The sequence below is a fragment of the Petromyzon marinus genome, chromosome 27 (assembly GCF_048934315.1).
Source record: "Petromyzon marinus isolate PM22_M1 ecotype Great Lakes invasive population chromosome 27, UKy_Petmar_22M1.pri1.0, whole genome shotgun sequence".
In the NCBI taxonomy this organism is placed as follows: Eukaryota; Metazoa; Chordata; class Hyperoartia; order Petromyzontiformes; family Petromyzontidae; genus Petromyzon; species Petromyzon marinus.
The window spans coordinates 8,255,710-8,276,649 of NC_133693.1; the positions used below are offsets into that span (position 1 = coordinate 8,255,710).

Genomic DNA, 20,940 nt, shown 5'->3' on the forward strand with positions numbered 1-20,940 from the left:
AGGGGCCCTAGATTAAAAAAAACACACAAATATGAATTTTTTTACGCGCATAGTAAAGTAATTGTATTTTTTTATTTGCTATGCAGCCAGATAATACGACAAATCGCTAACTTTAAACACCCAGTCGTTCATAAAAGTTGAAGGCGGTATAGTACTATAGTAATAGAGCTAGTACAGAATCACTGAACCGGAATTGATAGCTTTAAAGTATTTAGCGCGGGGCCCTTGAAAGTGCGGGGCTCGTGGCTACTACACGTGCAGTAGTTACTGCACGTGTAGTAGTTACTACTACATGTGTAGCAGCTACTACACATGTAGTAGTTACTATATATGTAGTAGCTACTACATATGCAGTAACTACACAGTAACTACTTCACGTGTAGTAGTAGCTACTACACGTGCAGTAACTATTACACGTGCAGTAACTATTACACGTGCAGTAACTGCTACACGTGTAGTAGTTAGTAGTTACTACACATGTAGTAGTTACTATATATGTACTACACATGTGGTGTTACTATATATGTAGTAGCTACTATATATATAGTAACTACTAGCCACAAGCCCCGCACTTTCAATGGCCCCGCGCTAAATGCTTTCAAGCTATCAATTCCGGTTCAGTGATTCTGCACTTGCTCTATCACTATAGTACTATACCGCCTTCAACTTTCATGAACGACTGGGTGTTTAAGGTTAGCGATTTGTCGTATTATCTGGCAAATGAAAAAAAATACAACTACTTTACTATGCAAGTAAAACAAAAATTGTGTGTTTTAATATATTTTAAAAAATTTTAGGGCCCCTTTATAACAATATCGTACAGGCCCCGCGTGCTAGCTTCATCCGGCACTGTGACTCGACGCCGTTCGTTCTGCCCTGCATCTTGCCGCTCCAGCTGAGCGGCTCCACGCGTCTGCCCTCGACAGGGGCAGCGCCGAGTACAACGCTCTTGTCTGTCTGTGTGTTGTCTGTCTGTGTGTTGTCTGTCTGTGTGTTGTCTGTCTGTGTGTTGTCTGTCTGTGTGTTGTCTGTGTGTGTGTTGTCTGTGTGTGTGTGTGTTGTCTGTCTGTGTGTGTCTCTGTCTTGTATGTGTGTGTGTGTGAGGCTATACGGGGGGGGATCTTTGTCTCGGCTTTGTGTGCGTGTCTATCTGTGCGCGTGTGTGCATGTCTGTCTGTGTATCTATGCGCGTGTGTCTGTTTGTATCTTGTGTGTATCCATCTGTGCACGTGTGTATCTGTTGCGTGTGGGGTGAGCGGTGTTGTTGGGGTTTTAGCGCGCCACGAACCCCCCCACGGCTATCCCAGTTCGATTCGAGCTCACGACCACCACAGTCGCCACGGTGGCGAATATTTGAACCTCTCTGCCTGCCCGCCTTAAATCAGTACAGCGCTCCCCGGTTATAACGCCATTCGGATACATAGCGGATCCGGATATACGGCGGATTCGGATATACAACGGATTCGGATATACGGCGGATTCGGATATACAACGGATTCGGATATACGACGGATTCGGATATACAACGGATCCGGATACACGGCGGATTCGGATACACGGCTGATTCGGATACACGGCGGATTCGGATATACGGCTGATTCGGATATACGGCGGATTCGGATACACGGCGGGCCTCTCCCCGCGTCCCCCACCTACGTCCCCACAGTGGTCTCGCCCAGCGAGGAATCTTCCCATTCCCCTCCCCGCTCACTCTACAATAATAGTCCGAGGTGTTCCTTGGCTCTAGTGAAGTCGTCAGTGGCGTCCTGTTGTTATTATTATTATCCGATGACTGTGCGAGCTTCGCAGACGGTACAATTTGTGCTGTGTTGTATGATTCGATGTGTTTGTGGGTAATGGCGAACGTGAATAGGAGAAAGTCGTACACCATTAAGGAAAAACTCGCGATTATTGAACGGGTAAAGAGCGGGGTTTCAAAGGCGCACATTAATAGGGAGCTGGGTATTCCGGAGGGCACGATACGCGGATGGATAGCAGAGGAAGGAAGGCTACGTTGGTTCCTGGACAAGTTGGACGAAGCTCCTGGACTGCAAAGGAAGAAGACGAGGCTCAGCAGGAACGAGATAGTGGACGACTGTTTGTATGCGTGGTTTGTTCACAAGCGCAGCTTGGGTTCGCCGGTGTCGGGACCCGCACTGAAGATGCAAGCCGAGACCTTTTTCTGCGACCTCAAACTAGAAGGCAAATTCCGTGCCAGCGACGGGTGGCTTTGGCGCTGGAAAAAACGCCATGGGATCGGGGAAATAACGCTCGCCGGTGAGTCAGAAAGTCACCCGAGACCGAAAGTGCCCCGCAGTATTCCAGTCGGATTCCAGTGTGTCATTGAGAGGGACGTTTATACCGTGACGAGCATCATCAGTAGAGTTGCCATGAAATCTGCCCTGTTCTCTTGGATGCTACCTACCGACACATCTCTGGGACCTGAAATCAGCCCAGAAACAAAGCAGGCTTGGAAGTTGAGCAATGACAGAAAGCCACGCTTTTGTTTTAACAAGCGGGAACACATAAGCTGCCACCTTTGTGTGTCGGGGAAAAGTAAGAGTCCGCGATTCTTTAAATTTGTAAATCTAACAAAAAGAAAAACTTTCTGTGCAACACACAAGCAGCTCAAATGACCGTATGACTACAAACGTATTATTGACCTGGCTTCAAGACAGTTTTGTTCCATTGGTCTGCCAGCATTTGAAAAAAAGAGTTGCGCCTGGAATCAAAGGCATCGCTGCTTTTATAGATGACTGTCCGGCTCACCTACCTGCTGGAACCTCATGTCCAAGGATGTAGAGATAAAGGTTCTGTGTGTCTCCTGTGAAATACCATGTCCCCTAATCCAGCCCCATGATCAGGGAATCATCCATACTTTCAAAGTAAACTACAGATGGGAGCTAGCTACTGTTCACATTGCTTTCTCCATAAAGTAAAGTTTCTGAATGTCTAAAGCGGGGCTAACTTTGAAAGGAAGTGGCAGTACCCATGGTGGTCTTGCGTGCAGCTTTATTTCAAAGGATGTCGTACAAAATTGCTTGGGGGTGGTGGTGGGGTGGGGGGAAATGTCGTTTGTTGCGAACAGAAGGACGTCGCCAAGAGTCGGAGGATCAAGATGTGGAGCCTGCCGATCTGCCGACTGCTCGGGAAGCACTGAACGCCTTAAGAACTGTGATGACGTGGCTCAAGGCACAGAAGGATGTTGAGCCAGTGAAGCTTTTGCAGTTAGCGTCTCTGAGAGAAATTATCTTGCAGAAACAATTGTCTGGTAAATAAACAAAATTTACTGACTTTTTTTTCTTATGAGTCAACTAAGTGTGTTCCTTGCACTGAATTTATATTGCTGTCAATACAGTACGTAATCTTTTTTTTGTTTTGTAGCAATTAAAGAAAAAGTTAAATATAAAAGGAAAAGTCCTGCAGCATGTACATATTGTATTGAGTAATACTACTGTGTCTGCGGTCTTGTAACACGGTTCGCCGCGCCTCCAAAGAAGCACTGGTACGTGAAGATGGTGAGATTGGTAAACATCACCAATAGTCTATGTGGCCAGGTAGCTCAAGTCCAGAGTACTGAGACGGCACCTCCGAGATTCTGAGTTTTTACCCAGATTAGAATCCCAGGACCTCTTGAGCTGCTGGCTCAGTGTCCTCTGACCGTGGTGTTTAGCACCCCCCCCACCCGAGCCACTTTGCCACCACTGTCCCCACCACTTCTCTCGCCACAGCATTCTTCTGTAACAGTCGAAATGTCACAATGCACGTGTGCAGGGGCAGTCATGAAGCACAAGGACGAAGGGAGTCTGGGCACTGAGATAATGAAGATTTTGGTGAAATCTGAAGTAGAGGAAGACGGTAAGACCCTTTCACGCGGGCAGGCAGAGAGGAATAATGGAAATATGTTTTTTTTCTCCAGATGTCGCTTCTGTAGTCGGGGAAGACTGCCAAGGGTTCTGGATTGGTCATTGTGCAGCAATGAGGTCTGGAAGAGTGAGGAGTGAGATGGATCCACAGTCTGAGGAGAGGATGAATTCTTTATTATGCTTTACCCAGGATAGCCTCACTGAGTTCCCAATACTTTTTTCAGGAGGGTCCTACGCAGAAGAGGTAATTTATTAGATGTAGGAGGACAGTCCCTGTAGAATAGTCTCAGCAGAGACCAGATTGAACTGGGTTCTCACCATTAAAGGATACGATGTTTAGGGAAGTGGAAGAATACTGCGTACTGGGACTATATCAAGGAAATCGGAAGTTAGGGATAGAATGGATGTTCGCTGCGATGTTGAGATCTCCATCATCACTGACACTGGGATGATGTAAAAATGTCCAGACGGCTTTGGCAGTCATTCACCGCCATCCACTGTGCAAACTGGACTCATTGGGGAACGTGCTGACCACTGGGCTGTCTCCACTGCAGGAGGTGAATGCTGTTGATGAATCACATGAATATTATACATTTTACATGTCAGCCACAATGGGCATTATGTTTACAAAGTCATGTTCTTACATACGTTCCGTACCTGCGGTGCCATTCGTTAAGCGCTCTCGAGCAAGCAAGACCTCGAGGAAACGTCCTGCTCTGAGTTTCTGCAGGAAATTAAAATGAAGATTGAACAGCAAGGGATGTACGACATCCGTGCCATTTTTGTTGGATTCTCTCACATTGCTGCAGTCCCTCTGTTTTATATACTTCTCGATATCGCGATCATCAAGCCCCTGCTGGATGAAGGCCTTCCCACGCTGTGTTGGCAATGGGGGTTTGACTCCAGTTCTTCAAATTCTTTGAGTCTTTCGGTAAAGCCACGTAGATAGAAAAAAATAATAAAAATATCAGGACGTTTTTTTTTTCACCTGATGACGATTGCTTGTGTTGCGATCTAAACGTCGTGATATTTTTTTATTTTTTCTATCTACGTGGCTTTACCAAAAGACCCAAAGAATATAAATTTCCTGCAGTCACGAAAGCTTTAAGTCAAGATCCAGTTCTTCATGTTTGTACGTATGTAGAACTTAATACTTACCAGTGTGGGATGGTGAAAGAGAATGCTGAGGATGAGTTAAATGGGTTAAGATATTTTAATTGTATTATATATCTAAACCAATCGGTTAATGTTGTGTTTATAGCTCTATGGATGTTTGGTTCATATGGTAAACCAGCTTAAATGCACTTGGAGATGTGATGACGTGTGAAGTGCATTTGAAATATGAAATAATGAGCCTGGAACCAAAACATGGAATCTTGTCAGATCCCGGACGCTTAGCAAGACTGAGGCTGAACAGTGCTTGGATGGGCGACCACCATGCATAACAGGTGTTGTAGGCTGTGTAGCTACGTGGTGGACAGCAAAGGCCCATGCATGAACAATGCATTGTTGTACTGTACTTGTGTGCTCTTATGCCTATGCTTCCCATTTTCACCAATCCAAATTGACCAGCATGGTAAAGTTATGGGGCAAATAATCCCTACGACCCGCACGCTAGTGGGGAGGGCCTCATCCATTTGTGGATGAGCAGTAGATTTACATGATGATGTTGACATTACAGTTCTGGATCTGAAGATTGTTAAAGTTGAAGGAGCAAGTGAGACCCCAGAGGATGCAAGAGATTCCAATGTTTGCCTGGCCACTCCAGACCAGAACTTTATCAAGACGGAGTTATTGGAGGAGGTAATTGGTGAAGGTGAGCTCCCTTTGATCACATTACGAAGAAAATAAACAATTGTTTTATTCACCAATCATCTCAGAGTTGTGCTGCTATTACATTTGTATCACTAATGAAAAAAACTTACGATGGAACTTTGAGTAGAGCCTCACATTACGTCAGAACGGCTGTCGACAATCCCACCACAGAACTACTTACGGAATAATTTGAAAGGCCTTGCTCAACCATCTGGAAATATGGTGCTATATATGCCTAGACAATTAAGTGTTCAGTCCGTGTTGATTACCTGTGATATATGAATAAGAAATGTGGAGACCTGCAAAGAATATAGAACAAAAATCTGAAAAGTGCAAAGAAGCATGGAGTGATGGATGCTGAGTATTTCACTTGAGAGACAAAACAGAAACACATGGATTAGAGAGCCATAGACTGTTTTGAAAAGCAATTGGGCTTTGCGGGACCCATCATGGCTAGAAGATGGCTGATGGACCAGACTGGTTATGGATTGACAGCCAAATGAGGGAACACTCACAAAGACGACCACCATAGGTGGAGCGATGATATCCATTCGTGTGTAGCAGTGAGGTGGATTGTGACACCGTAAGACCATGAATGATGGCGATGATGATGTGGGGAGACCTTCATCTAGCAGCTGATAGAAAATGGTTAATGTTTCATGATTATACGTGTGCAATAATGTGTGGCAGGTGATGCAGACAAAGACACGGACATCCTGTGCGAGGAGTGCGGGCTTGGCAGATGCTTCACAGCTGAAGTGGACGAAGCAAAATGCGGCGGCCAGGCTCCACGCGCCTGTACGCAATGCGGGAAGACACTTGAAGGCACTGCATTGAGCATGACAGGTGCCAGTGATGGGAGGAAACACAGGTGTGAGGAGTGTGGCAAGGGGTTTTCATATCACTGTGAATTAAAGCGGCACGTGAGAACGCACACGGGAGAAAAGCCGCACGTGTGCAACGAGTGCGGGGTGGGCTTTTCACAGCATTCTGATTTAAAGAAGCACTCTAGGACGCATACCGGTGAAAGACCGTACTTTTGTAAAGAGTGCGGGAAGAGCTTTTCACAGCAATCCGATTTAAAGACGCATTCGAGAATACACAGCGGTGAGAGGCCACACGAGTGCAAGGATTGCGGGAAGAGATTTTCGCGACGGTACACTTTAGAGACGCACTGCAGGATACACACTGGTGAAAAACCTTACGTGTGCAGTGTTTGCGGCAAGGGCTTTTCACAGCTGTCCGATTTAAAGAAGCATTCCAGAACACACACGGGCGAGAAGCCGCACGCGTGCCAGGAGTGCGGCAAGGAGTTTTCTCAGCAGTCCGATTTAAATAAACACTCTAGAACGCACACGGGCGAGAAGCCGCACGCGTGTAATGTGTGTGGAAAGGGCTTTTCGCAGCAATCCGATTTAAATAAACATTTTAGAATACACACGGGTGAAAAGCCACACGTATGCACGGAGTGTGGGAAAGGGTTTTCACAGCATTCATATTTAAAAAAGCACCGTGTAATACACACGGGCGAGGCGCTACCCATGTGCACAGATTTTGGCGAGGAGCTTTCACAGAGTGACGTTTTATAAGAGTCGTTCGAGAGCACAATGCACGTGTAATGTTTTAATTCATTGTTGATTTAAATTGAAATAAACTCACTGCTGGATGCTTTCTTAAAGGTGTTGGCTGAGTATGTATACCTGTTGCATTTGTGTCACCATGTACCTTTGACTATACATGAGGGTCATATCATTGCAACTAATTTAATTAACCAAATCACGTGAAGACAGATAGAGTACAAGGGCATTCATTGCTCAGAGTAGTCGCCAAACTATTCCACAACAGACACTGGTGCCATCAACCAGATGATGCATCAGCAATGAAGATGTCACCAGATCGAGCAAGCCTGACCGCTGGTGAGACACTGCTTGTCAAAAGCGGTCCAGAGTTTATATTCTTAGCTCTTTCGGTAAAGTCACGTTAAAGGGAAACAATACAATAATACAATATATAAAACAAAAAATTCTCACGACGTTTCGACCATAACACAAATGGTCATCATCAGGTGAAACGTGATAATTTTTTATTGTTTTATATATTTTATTATTTTATTGTTTCCCTTTAACGTGACTTTACCGAAAGAGCTAAGAATATGAATTACTGCAGTCACGAAAGGTTTAAATCAAAATCGGTCCAGAGTTTGTTTAGGTGGCAAGACAAATATATGAAGGAGATGTTATTCTGTATTCTCCACGATCTCATGTTAAATACTGATCCGATATTTTTTATGAGGTAATGCCCACGAAGCTATATAGCTATTTTTCCAAAAATATTCCAAACGCATGTTGATTCTAAATGTGGAGGGAAAAACCGGAAGACTCGGAGAAAAATCCACGCGACCACGGGGATAACATGCAAATTCCAAACAAATAGGCGTCAGGGTCGGGATTGAACTCACGACCTCCTGCATACCAGGCGAGGTAGTTAACATCTCGTCACCGTAGCGCCAATCTGACCTCGAGTGCCTTCACAGAGGCTAATGTTCATGAGATGTGTACAAGCTGTGAACATTTTTTTTAATAATAGGGTTTTCCCCTTTTTTCTGGCAACAAAACTGAAACCTTTTTACGAGGAATAATGTGTGCATTAACCACAATACTTGTGGTCAAAATGCAAACAAAACACTGATAATAAATGCATTGTTCTTGAAACTGATTGGTCCACACCAGAGACGGCTTTCTTTTGAGCCTCGTCTCAATTGGTGCTAGACCACAAGTATTGTGGTGAATGCAAACACGATTCCTTGTAAAAAGGTTTCAGTTTTGTTGCCAGAAAAAAAGGGGAAAAACCCTATTATTATATATTGGTACTGGCAAAGAAGGTCTAATGATATTTGTTTTAAGTCAAGCAATTAAAATGGTCGAATGTATTTTTTTTAAAGCCTACCATTCTGTTCCTATTCTTATTCTTGGTTCTTTCGGTAAAGTCACGTTGAAGGGAAACAATAAAATAAGATTATATGAAATATAAATAAATATATAAATATGCTTTTTTATTTTATTGTTTCCCTTCAACGTGACTTTACCGAAAGCACCAAGAGTATGACACTGCAGTCACGAAAGCTTTAAATCAAAATTCATTCTGTTCCTGTCAACCCCACCACTTTCCGTTGGTGGGGTTGAATAATTGAATAATTTCTACCACTGGCATTAGACAACACAGTAATCGGACAGAAGTTGCCACGAACATAATTCGTCGTTTGGAATGTTTGGGTCCGGCATTATGGATAAAAAAAAAACATTACGCCAATGTAATCCATTGTGTCCCCTCGAGGCCTCGAACCGTGAGAATCGAAGGCTCTTTACATTTTCTCGTTCAGCGCCGTCTGCTGGATAAAAGTCGCATCTACACAAAATACCCTTGCCCCTTTGCACTGATGTGGATATGTTACGCATACAAGATACTTGGCGTATGTTTAAATGTTACTCATTTCGTACGAGTAAAAATATGGCAGTGAAGCGCAATGGATTCTGGCGGATGCAGAATTAAAGATAGAATGAGGTTTGCTGAATAAAAAAGAAAAAAATTCTTAATAAAAAAATAAAAATTGTGCTCTCCCCGACGGGGAATTGAACCCCGGTCTCCCGCGTGACAGGCGGGGATACTAACCACTATACTATCGAGGACCGCACTGAATGTACACCCCCATGAAGCGCTCTTAAACCCAAACATTTCTTCGTTTAAGCACCCGATCCGTCAAATGACATTTTATTTTGCATACATCCCATCAGCCACGTGGCATTCTGGGAGCGCGTTATTTAAAAAGCATTGTTTTTTTTAACACGCGCAAGCATCTTGTCTGGTTTAGATACTGAGTGTCTCAATATCTAAACCAGACAGCAGCCAGGCTTGCTTGAGCTGGTAATGTTAGAGGCATGGGTCATAGCTGGACGCAAAAAACTCAACATAAACACATTCCTGCGGAGGGAGCTGGTAGGAACGTTGGGTTGCTCGGTCAATGGCCAGGGTCAACGGCGGCGTCGTGTATTCCGCAAGCCGGCGTGAGTTGGTTAAACATTGAGTTTTATAAGGGCACCACGGGGTGACCAGCCCCTCCCCACCTTCCCCACGCAGCCCCTCCCCACCCTCCCCCTCCCCACCCAGCCGCTCCCCTCCCTCCCCACCCTCCCCTCCCCACCCAGCCCCTCCCCTCCCCACCCAGCCCCTCCCCACCCTCCCATCCCCACCCAGCCCCTCCCCTCCCTCCCCACCCTCCCCTCCCCACCCAGCCCCTCCCCACCCTCCCCTCCCCACTCTCCCCTCCCCACCCAGCCCCTCCCCACCCTCCCCACCCAGCCCCTCCCCACCCTCCCCTCTCCACCCAGCCCCACCCCTCCCATTTTGGATGCACGACGGACGGACACAACAATAATCACCTGTGGGCTGCTGGTGTTGTAACCAGGAGGTTCCTACCAGTATAACAATAATAATAATAATTGTGGCCTTCCAAAGTGCTGACATTTGGGCGGCCAATGGCCTGGCAGCGAAAGCCACGCGGTGCCGTTGCTGAGCACAAAAGCCCCAAAACGTCAAAGCGGCCAGCAACAAACAGCACTCTAAACACCTACGGATAAAGAGTGTGACACGTTTATTGACTTGAGCAACGTTGTAACAGATCTGGGGAGGAGGGGCTACGATTGTATGGAATTCCAAAGTGGAATTTAGCCGGGTGAAATTTGATAAATGTTCAGTGGAGGGAAATAGAATTTCTTTCACCGACCAGATCAGTATTTATTAGGAAGTCACTGGAGCTGTGCGCTTTTAAATCGAGATTGAAACTCCATTTCTTTGGGACTGCTTTTTGTGTATCGTTTGTTGTCCTTCCCCCCCCCCCCCTCCGTGAACCTCCGATTAGCACGGTTGGCTACGTACGGTGCGAAAGAAGTTCAACATACATAAGTATGGTCAAATAATCTCCACGACCATCTCTATCTGTCACAGCCGACTGTATATAACCGAGTACGTGGCCACATTCCCCAAGCAGTCTCCCAGTCAGGCACAGGATTACCAAGCAGGATCACCAGTGGCAAAGGGGCCGTCCATAAATGACGTCACGCGATTTTGGATGATTTTTGACCCCCCACCCCCTTCGTCACACGGCGTCACAAAAAGTCAGATCCCCCACTCAAATATGACGTCACAAAGCTCTGCCCCCCCCCCGCCCCCCAAGAAAATAAAACATGCTTCAAATCGCTTTAAACTATTGTCATTGTAGCGCGTATTTAATGTGGCGCTGCACTCTGATGCTGTAGGAGAAAACATTTATTTAAAAGTATATTTAATTAAGTAGAACGTGTTGTCTATATTTATTTAATGTTGTGCATTTTGATATGACGTCACATTTCTCAACCCCCCCTCCCCCTCGTCACACATCGTCACAAATGTCTGACCCCCACTCCCACTAGGTGCGTGACGTCATTTATGGACGGCCCCAAAGTACCATTTCATAAACTTTACCCGGGGAGGGTGCAATGTTTTCCATCAAATACAATAGTTCCATGTAAGTGTTAACATTGTTTTGAAGCAGTCTGTACCATAGAAAATATGACTGATTTCCCCCCAATACCGTAAGGGAACAATTTAGCGTGGACCAATTTCTATTGCAGCACAAACAATTAGCAGTTAAAATACTGAAGTGGAATCTTGAATCGTTGATCGAACGAGTCGATCGGTGATTAAAGGGACATTTGTTAAATCCCAAGTGGCACGAATACGTACAAAAACAAGCACGCGCCACGATTGTTGATTGCGATTGTTGATAGCGAAAACAAGCACGTGCCACAATTGAAGATGGCGATTGTTGATAGCGAAAACAAGCACGTGCCACAATTGTTGTTGGCGATTGTTGATAGCGAAAACAAGCACGTGCCACGATTGTTGATGGCGATTGTTGATAGCGAAAACAAGCACGTGCCACAATTGAAGATGGCGATTGTTGATAGCGAAAACAAGCACGTGCCACGATTGTTGATGGTGATTGTTGATAGCGAAAACAAGCACGTGCCACGATTGTTGATGGCGATTGTTGATAGTGAAAACAAGCACGTGCCACAATTGTTGTTGGCGATTGTTTATAGCGAAAACAAGCACGTGCCACAATTGTTGATGGCGATTTGTTGATAGCGAAAACAAGCACGTGCCACGATTGTTGATGGCGATTTGTTGATAGCGAAAACAAGTACGTGCCATAATTGTTGATGGCGATTGTTGATAGCGAAAACAAGCACTTGCCACGATTGTTCATGGCGATTGTTGATAGCGAAAACAAGCACGTGCCGTAATTGTTGATGGCGATTGTTGATAGCGAAAACAAGCACTTGCCATAATTGTTGATGGCGATTGTTGATAGCGAAAACAAGCACTTGCCACGATTGTTGATGGCGATTGTTGATAGTGAAAACAAGCACGTGCCATAATTGTTGATGGCGATTGTTGATAGCGAAAACAAGCACGTGCCACAATTGTTGATGGCGATTTGTTGATAGCGAAAACAAGCACGTGCCACGATTGTTGATGGCGATTGTTGATAGTGAAAACCAGCACGTGCCACGATAGATCGCCGCTCGCAGCCGGCAAATGTGAAATCGCAATTCGCGGCCTGTGCCACTCCCCGCGTGACTCGCCATTCCTAATGCCGAGAGAGCGATGGAGTGAACAACAATCACGCGTTCATTTCAAAGTTTACTCCATTTCAACAATAAATCAACCACTTTGCATTAATACCACCAAAGGAGAATAATCCAGACAGCACAGCGTGTATGTAAAGTATGGGCAACTTCTCTCGCACCGTACGCAGCCAACCGTGCTTAATCGGAGGTGTGTGGAGGGGCGGAGCGACGCCCAACTAATTAACAACACGTGGGTTGCTAAAGCAATCGGGACCGGGAGTGCAAATTAAACTTCGTTATTACGAGGGTGGCAACAAGGTAAGGAGCCGCACACCTCCGCATTCACTCGGCAACGTTCGCAAGGGACACTCCGGACCCTTGCATATTGTGAACGCTATGCAACGAACAGACAGGTACGACGCGATCGGCTTCACGAACGCACGCGCGCATCTGTGTCCCACAGCGCAATGTGTTACTGAGCGCGTTTCGTGAACAGGCAGCCGCTGTAGCAGCAGCAGCAGCAGTTCGTTTTGTCTGCGAGACGCTCGTGTGAACGGAGCGGTTTTTATATTCAAAGTGAAATCCTTGCGTCGCATCGGTGTTGTTGATGTCGCTTAAGTAAATGTACGCGTATTAGCCGTTGAAAATGAATGTGGACATCGCTGCCTCGAGCCACAAGACAACTGGAAGAGCAGCGGCAAGGAATCTCCGATGAGCACAGTTGGCTACGTACGGTGCAAAAGAAGTTCAACATACATAGATCCAACGCTGGATGAAGGCCTTCTTACACACGGCCTCCGGCTTGTGGGGGATTGTTTGACCTTGCTTCACAGTAATTGTTAGTTGGTGAAGGGGTCCTGAATGCCACTTCGTTCGCCGAGTTCAGTGAGCTGACAACTGCGAAACTTCTGTGCCCAACTTCTATTCTTGGTTCTTTCGGTGAAGTCACGTAGAAGGGAAACAATAAAATAATAAAAATATAAAACAATAAAATTCTCACGACGTTTCGACTGCAACACAAGCAGTCATCATCAGGTGTCAAAACCACAGCAAGAAAATTGTGTTTCAGTCGAAACGTCGTGAGAATTTTATTGTTTTATATTTTTATTATTGTTTGCCTTCTACGTGACTTTACCGAAAGAACCAAGAATATGAATTCCTGCAGTCACGAAAGCTTTAAATCAAAATTGTGCCCAACTTCTGTGCCATATTCATCTTCTGATTTCATTCTTGTCATGTCTTCCAACTCGTTTATATTTTTAAATTATTCCTGTCTAATGACTTCTTTTATCGCTTTTCTGAAATGTATATCTTCCCGATCTCTCTTCTATGTAACGGCTCTTTTAAATACATCATACCTAATTCTTAAAGGCGTCTCTCTGGCGAGTGATATCTGGACTGGTTATAGGGCCACCCTAATCGCCAATCCACATTGACCAATGTGGTGAAGTATGGTTAAATCCCGATGGCTGCAAGCGTGGGAAAGCCTTCATTCAGCGGTGGATTGGCAATGGCTGAGAATAAAATTGATTACTTTATACATTGTTATAATTAATAAAACAAATAGTTGCTAGCTCATTAATGTGATTGTGGCCACGCAACTCAAACTTCGGACCACACAGTAAACCACTGTCGTCGGCGCTCCTTCAAGAGGAGGAACAGCAAACGTTCACCAACTCTCTCCTGAAGCAGAATCAGAAGAGTTCTTTTTCATCGAGAAATCCGATGAGCTATAAAGCTTTTTTCACATGTCCAGTAGGGGCACGGGGTCAGAACGTTATAACAACAAACAATACACAAACGATACAGGAGTGCAACGTATAGGAAGGGTAAAACAAATACAACCAAGCTATTTTTTACTTTACCAGGTAAAGCCCAATAAGCCCTCCTCGTCGTGGCCAGCAGATATTTGTCTCCAGAACATTTCCATGCGCAAGACAGGGAGCAGATGGCTACATTTTACGTAATAATGAAGCGTTCAAATCGGTTCCGCAAAAATCCTGTTTGGACACACAGTCGCGTGAACACCCCCCTCCCCTCGTCCGCCCGAGAGTGTTCATTGTCTCCGGCGAGAGCAACACTTTACGTTCGCGTTAACACGAGGTGGCCAATGCCTCATCACAGAGTCACGTCCTGGGGGTTCCGGTAGGCGCAAAGTGGAGGCGACGGGGGGTGGGGGTGTAAGCTATGTTTGCTATGCTTCCAGGGGCAAATTGTCTTTTTTTGTGTTGTTGTTGTTAAAGAGCGAGGACGCACGATTTGACCGAGCAGGCTGGTGTGTGTACACCGCCACTGATCCGTGTTCACCTGTCAGCTGCGTGACCCCGCCAGCGGTCCGGTTCACGGGGCGTGACGTCTGCGGTGTGGCGCGCGGTTACCGCTGGGGAACCGTGGGGGGGGGGGAGGGCTCGCGGGTGGGTGACCGGTTACGGGAGTGGAGTGAGAAGATGGAATTTAACCCGTGTTGTAATTTGTGGACTCTTTGGTTTTGATTCGGCAAAGTCACGTGACTTTATGGATCCTTGCAGTCACGAAAGCTTCTAGTCTAGAATTTGTGTTCTCTTTGGTTCTTTTAGGTAAAGTCACGTAGTTGGCAATAAAATAAAAACAAATCACGACGTTTCGATCGCAGCAGAAGCGAGGTCGTGTTTTACAGAGTTGCCAGGCCTGATGACGACCGCTTGTGTTGCGAACGTAACGTCGTGATTTGTTTTTATTTTTACTTTATTTCTAACTACGTGACTTTACCGAAAGAAACAAAAGTATGGATTCCTGCAGTCACGAAAGCTTCAAAATCAAGATTGTCATTTTTGTGTTTATATATAACTAGCTGTGCTACACGGCTTCGCCCAGGACTTGGATTCACCACGCCCGCGGCCTTTGTCTCCCCAGTGGCGATGTTCACACACCACACACCAGTTACTCGTTTGATGCTGAGTCGACCTAGGGGAGGCCCAGGACCGGTAAAAATAATCGTCACCGGTGGTGGCCGTGAGCAGGAATCGAACTGGGGTCGCCGGGTTCGTAGCGCAGCGCGTTAACCACTACACTACAATGCGTTACGCCTCCACATGCGCGGGTCACGTGACAGATTTGACGTCACAGCTCACTTGCCGTGCAAAAAATATATGCAAAAAATAAAAAAAGTGTTTTAAAAAAATATATTTTTTTGCATGGTGTACAGTCTGGAAAGTACCCACATGGCAAATTTCAAGTTTGCTTGCCGGGAAGTACACTAAACATTTTGAACAGACACACATTCACAACTTTGCCTTTTATATATATGGAGATATATCATCTGGAATTGTACTGTTGTCAATTAATTTGTCAAGCTCGCAGTTTTGCCAACGTTTAAATAAGTGTCCCCTTCATGTACAAATGAGCACCGTTGTAGTGCTTGTCTTTGATTGTGGAAATTCCACATTCCTGTGATGGCAACCAGTTTTCCTGACTTCCCGTTGACAAGAGCAGCAGCAGCATCACCCAGGTGCTGCTGCTGCGCTTGTGAGTGACCCTTGGCTGATGTTGATGTGGACATTCTAACCAACATCCATGGTTTATCCACTGCTGCATACAGGGGGCCTCGCCCTATCCTCTGTCGTTTGCGTCCTCAGCGGTGCGTTCTCTTCTCTGGCTCCCATTGGTCACGCGGGAATCGTCTATTTCAGTCTAATATGATACCTTTGATTTGTATTTGTCCCACGGTTTGTTTACTTTTATTGGCTTTTGCCAATGTTATTCTGAGCATAACGGCGTCTGAATCGATTCTACGCCTGAGTTTTATCCCGACTGGGATATGAACTTCTGTGCTCGAGTTTAGTTGAGCCTTGTTGAACTAACAGCTGCATTCCTCGTCTTGACTATCCACGGATGATGAGTATTTGCAAAATCTGTAAAACAATATTGTTACTTCAAAAAAGCGCTCTTTCAAATGTTCTCAATGATGGGCCAGTGTCGTCTACCAGTGTTGAGTTATTCCAGCTTTGTGGTCGCCGTAGTCTTTTGGGTTGGATCACGTAAATACAAATGTGCCGTTAAACACGCCACCACCCGACAGCCAATCAGTAAGGTTCGTCACGTAAACGGAACATGCCAATTCGTTTCTAGCACAGCACAACGGTGTGTTGGAGAGCAAATCCACACATTTATATTTATGCAATCTAACACCCCCCAAAAAAACCTATGTTATGGATGATATTGGTCGCAAAAGCCTACGTGTTAAACTGACGAACCCTTAGGTATGTATGTTGAACTTCTTTTGCGTCGTACGTAGTCAACCGTGCTAACCGTATGTGCAAGGGGAATGACAACAAACTAAATGCACACAAAAAGTAAGTGTACAATGGAGAGAGTGGACTGTGGGGAGGGCCGTACGATTTGAGATTGAGAAGCCCCGATGCGGTTATCCCGCGTGCATGTCCTTGCGGCGGACAGTCGGTGAAAACGGTATCGGGTGTACAAGAAAAAAGAGAGACCGGGAAATATTTAGTTTCAAATGAACCCGTTCGCAGAGTGCGCTGAAAAAAAAATGTGACCGACTCGTGGGCCAAGCGATGAACATTCCTCCTTTAATCTCAACGTGGTGCTTGAATTCCTATGCCGATGGACTAATCTTGCTAATGCGTCAAATGCTGCTCCCCGCTGCTGCGAATGCTGTTGCCCTCGGCCCCAGGGATGGGATTCCTGAGTGGAATATAAGGTGTGATTTATAACCATGACACTGTTGGGTTCTTCTCTCACCAAAGATGGGGTGCCCAGTTTTGTTTATATAAGCATGCTACATCAAATATCTATAACATGCGAAATTTCAAAGGAGTCTTTTAAATCTACAAAAGGAGGAAGTAATCCTGCAGTTGCCATATGGGCGAGTACCTCCCATCTGACGCGTTAATCCATGTTGACGTGTACCTTAATCCAGCGTAGTTGCAGCTCTTCCTTATGAAGTGTTGTCATTCACACCTTGCCGTGCCACCGGCTACATTTCTTTTATGCACTGCAGCTCGTACCATCTCTGAAAGAGACCTAAAAAAATATCCATTACCTTGGTGCAGCATTTTGAGAATTGCATCAATATATATATTTTTTAATATTCCAAATTGTGAAAGGTATGATTATTAGCAATTACACCTAAATATACGATGTCCTGTGAAAGGGACCATTTTTAAACTGGTTGTATTTGTCTTTTGATATGAGGACCCCCAATGGTCTACTTTCTAATCCTGGAGAGTGACATTTTCGAATACCCATAAGTTTAGTTTGCTGATACGACAGTGGTTGAGTGGCATTTTAAAATGAGAAAAACGGTAGGATTCAAGACGTCTAATACAAATTGCATGAGAGCTATTGAGCATTGCTTTTCAACTTTAGGATTCACAAGAGCGCTAGGAGTCTGACTTTCCATGCCCTACGATTATAACCGGTACACCCATTTGAAGGGGTACCTCGGCTCCTTTGGGAGGTGAAGAAGACTGGCAGACGTGAAGAGATGGGAAGTCGGTGGAGTTTCAGGCCTCAATTTGTAAGCCACCCATCTTGACCACAACATTGGCAAAAGCAGTTATTGCGATTTTTTTTAGACACTTTACAATATTTCACAAACATATTTTATGAATGGAACCCTCTGCTTTGGTTTCATCATGGTGTTATTTAGTAACTTAACGGAAAATAAGTTGGTCAAAATTAGTTTTAAAGTAATGCTTTAAGCCCCTCCTAGTTTTGCCGTGGAAGCATTCTATTTTGTAATGAATTCACCCTGCACTTTGGAAAAAGCTGCAAATCCATCATCGTGAGAGTGTGCACGAGGAGCAGATTAAAGCATTTCTTGGCAGCGCGCGCGACGATGACTGATGAGAGTGGAGAGGGAGAACATTTTCTGACGAGAGCAAAAAAAAGCACCGCATCTCCAGGAGGTGATGCTGGCGTTGCGCTTCTTGACGTCTCTCTCTCTGGGTGTTGTGACAATGGCAGTGGCTTCTGTAGGCACGGGGTTATAGGGGTAACCACGGGAGAGGGGTCAAAAGAGTTGCAGTCGCCATGGTCTGAGTGAGGTGGAGGGTGAGGCTCGGCCTCCCCCGTAAGCCCTTTGGGGCCCACAATGCCTCGCTCATCTCGTCGGGGAGCATAAATCATCACGCGAACTTCCGGGCGTTATCGCAGCAGCAGCGGCTTTTGTTAAGTCACCGAACAAAGACTCTCACCTGCATCGTGCGCTTTCAGGTGCGCGCTTCTGCGGCCGTCTGGAACGCTCTTCCTTTCCGATATTAGGGAGCCACTGGAGCTATGCACTTTCCATCTAGATTGAAAACTAATTTCTTTGGAACTGCCTTTTTGTTTTTTAGTTTGTCCTTCCCCCCATTACGTACATAGGGGGCTAAAAGCGGATTTGCGCCCCCCTCCCCCACGACTGAAGGCTCAGCCCCCCTCATCCATTGTTTGATCGATGGCCACCCAGAACAACACCCAGAACAACACGAGATGCCTGTAGAAGGCGATGCAGCAAGTTGGTAATTTTCAACTTGCTCCCGCATGCAAAAGTTAATTCGACCTAAACGAAATAAAGTGTTTTGGGAAACAATGCAAGGCCAGAAACTCGAGAAAATTATTCTTGAGACTCAACGAGGCATTCCGGTGTAAAGAGTACATGATCATCAATGCACCCACGGATGTAGTGTGTTTTTTTATAGTTTGACATGGCCGATGCATTCAGGTTTCCTGTGTAAAATGCATCCGCTTAAATGTTTACATGACGAACATGACTGACTGATTCTGATCTATTAATGTGTATGGTATATTTTGTTATATGAACAATGCCCTTTGTTTATCCAGGGAAATATTCACCCCGTCCCGAGACACCTTTTTTTCAGACACGCCTTTTACATTTTGGATGCCAATACCATTTAATGAGTGGCAAGTGAGAGGAAGCCCGGGTACCCAGAGAAAACCCAGGGGATATCTCTCCCAAAGGTCCACTCACATCGGTGTGATGTATTGACATCTGCTGGGCCACATTCCGTCCCGGTTGATGCGGCAGCTTCACAATTTTCGTTGTAATCCACCAACCCTTGCCTCCTAGAGTACTAGATCACAGACGCGCGCCACCATTTCTGACTGGATGTTATCAAACAGGGGTATATGTGTGTGTGATATATATGCGGGGAGCGGTAGTGTAGCGGTTAGCACAATGCGCTACGAACCCGGCGATCCGAGTTCGTTGCCCGCTCACGGCCAACACTCCAGTGACGATTTTCTGAACCGGTCTTGGGTCTCCTCCCGTAGGTTGACTCGGCCTCAAATGAGTACCTGGTGCGGTGTTTAAACATCGCCACTGGGGAGACAAAGGCGGTCAGGCGTGGTGCTGGCCCACCCACCCCCTCGTGTGCTGTGCCGGCCTTCATAGGTGCTCGCTAACAGCACTTGCCCCATCTGTCTGTTAAAGCTATACGGGTGATCTTTGTCTTTGATCACCCGTATAGGCCAACACCAAGTGCCCATGATCTCAACCGGGCCTGGGCCTCGCCTCGGTCGGCTCGATCCCAAATCGGTACCTGGTGCGGTGCGTGAACATCACCGCTAGGGAGGCAAAACTGGTCCAGCGTGCTCCCCTTGTTGTCACGTTCTGCCCCTACTAGACATTTGTGAAAAAGAGCTTTATAGCAGCTAATCGGATTCCTCCAGTATAAATAAATATTCAGATTTCTGTACCGTGCCAGCTTTCATTAAGTGATCGCTAACAGCACTTGCCCCAACAACCCGTGAAGGCTAAACGGGGGATCTTTGTCTTCGTGTGTGTATTTATAAACTCTCATTTTTATTTAGTTGCTTCAGAAGGATGAGAAAAAACATCGGACCCCACCCCACAGCAAAACACACAATCAAAAAAAGACAAAGTATTTCCACGCATTGAATACAAAGTAATAATTAATCACAAAAACAAAGTCCCTCCACGCCTAATTTTGGGAAAACTCGCGATCATGACACACGGAGCGGTTGTAAGTACAATGCAGCCTGGGCAAAAACAAGTCCTCAGGAGAATAAACATATTTGAATGATTTGTTTGTACCATCGCATTGTACTGTTGCATAATGTGCGTGCTTCGGGTCGGTATTCAAATTCACATTGTTTGTTTGGTTAATAATTAAGCAGTGTGCTGATTGCTTTAATTATTCTGCTCATCTCAATGGACGGTACAGTTTTTTTTTTAACATGCTATTTAGATAATTAAATTTTTACCCTTTTTTTAATCGGGCAACAAAACTGAAATCTTTTTTTACAAGGATAATGTTTGCACTGTCCTTGGGGGGGGGGGGGGGGGGGGAAACAATGAGCATATTTTGCTACTGGCAAAGGAGTTTCCAATTATGCTATTTTAGACTTCTGTTGTTACAATTCTTAGCATTCAACCACTGCTTAGATTTAACCGTCGATATGTTTATACACGTTTCGAAACGGCAGGTAACATAACATTTGTATTTATTAGCCGCCTAATAAAGTCTCCACCGATACAGACAAATCATCTCACGTGTCCCCCGCCCCCCTACCCCTACAATGGGAATGTTTCCACAGCAATGCTATCAGTGTCGATATCCAAAATC

At 45.5% G+C, this 20,940-nt stretch overlaps 2 protein-coding genes and 1 non-coding gene across 9 annotated transcripts in view; 2 read left to right on the top strand and 1 right to left on the bottom strand.

Annotated features, from left to right (window-relative positions):
• Positions 1–455: 455 nt before the first annotated feature.
• LOC116946555 (uncharacterized) lies at positions 456–7,353 on the top strand. 3 transcript variants are annotated; one of them, XM_076070103.1, is made up of 5 exons: positions 456–2,277; positions 3,092–3,271; positions 3,775–3,858; positions 5,548–5,682; positions 6,372–7,353. In XM_076070103.1, exons 1-5 carry the CDS (start codon positions 1,842–1,844, stop codon positions 7,268–7,270), a joined length of 1,734 nt encoding a protein of 577 aa, XP_075926218.1. In that variant the 5' UTR covers positions 456–1,841; the 3' UTR covers positions 7,271–7,353. The 3 variants fall into 3 exon arrangements, with proteins under 3 accessions (XP_075926218.1, XP_032817455.1, XP_032817453.1); XM_032961562.2 differs by having other exon boundaries at positions 458–2,277; positions 3,089–3,271; XM_032961564.2 differs by lacking the exon at positions 3,092–3,271 and having other exon boundaries at positions 457–2,277.
• Positions 7,354–9,295: 1,942 nt separating this feature from the next.
• Positions 9,296–9,367, bottom strand: TRNAD-GUC (transfer RNA aspartic acid (anticodon GUC)). Its single transcript has one exon. It is a non-coding gene; the product is annotated as a tRNA-Asp (tRNA).
• A 3,004-nt stretch (positions 9,368–12,371) lies between these two features.
• The window catches only part of EYS (eyes shut homolog), a 539,265-nt gene continuing 530,696 nt past the window's right edge, over positions 12,372–20,940 (top strand). For 3 of the 5 annotated variants that reach the window (XM_032961555.2, XM_032961552.2, XM_032961557.2), the window contains exon 1: positions 12,372–12,762. The gene's annotated coding sequence lies outside the window, so the exon portion shown is untranslated. The remainder of the gene's footprint in view (positions 12,763–20,940) is intronic. The other 2 variants (XM_032961553.2, XM_076070105.1) reach the window with 1 other exon arrangement.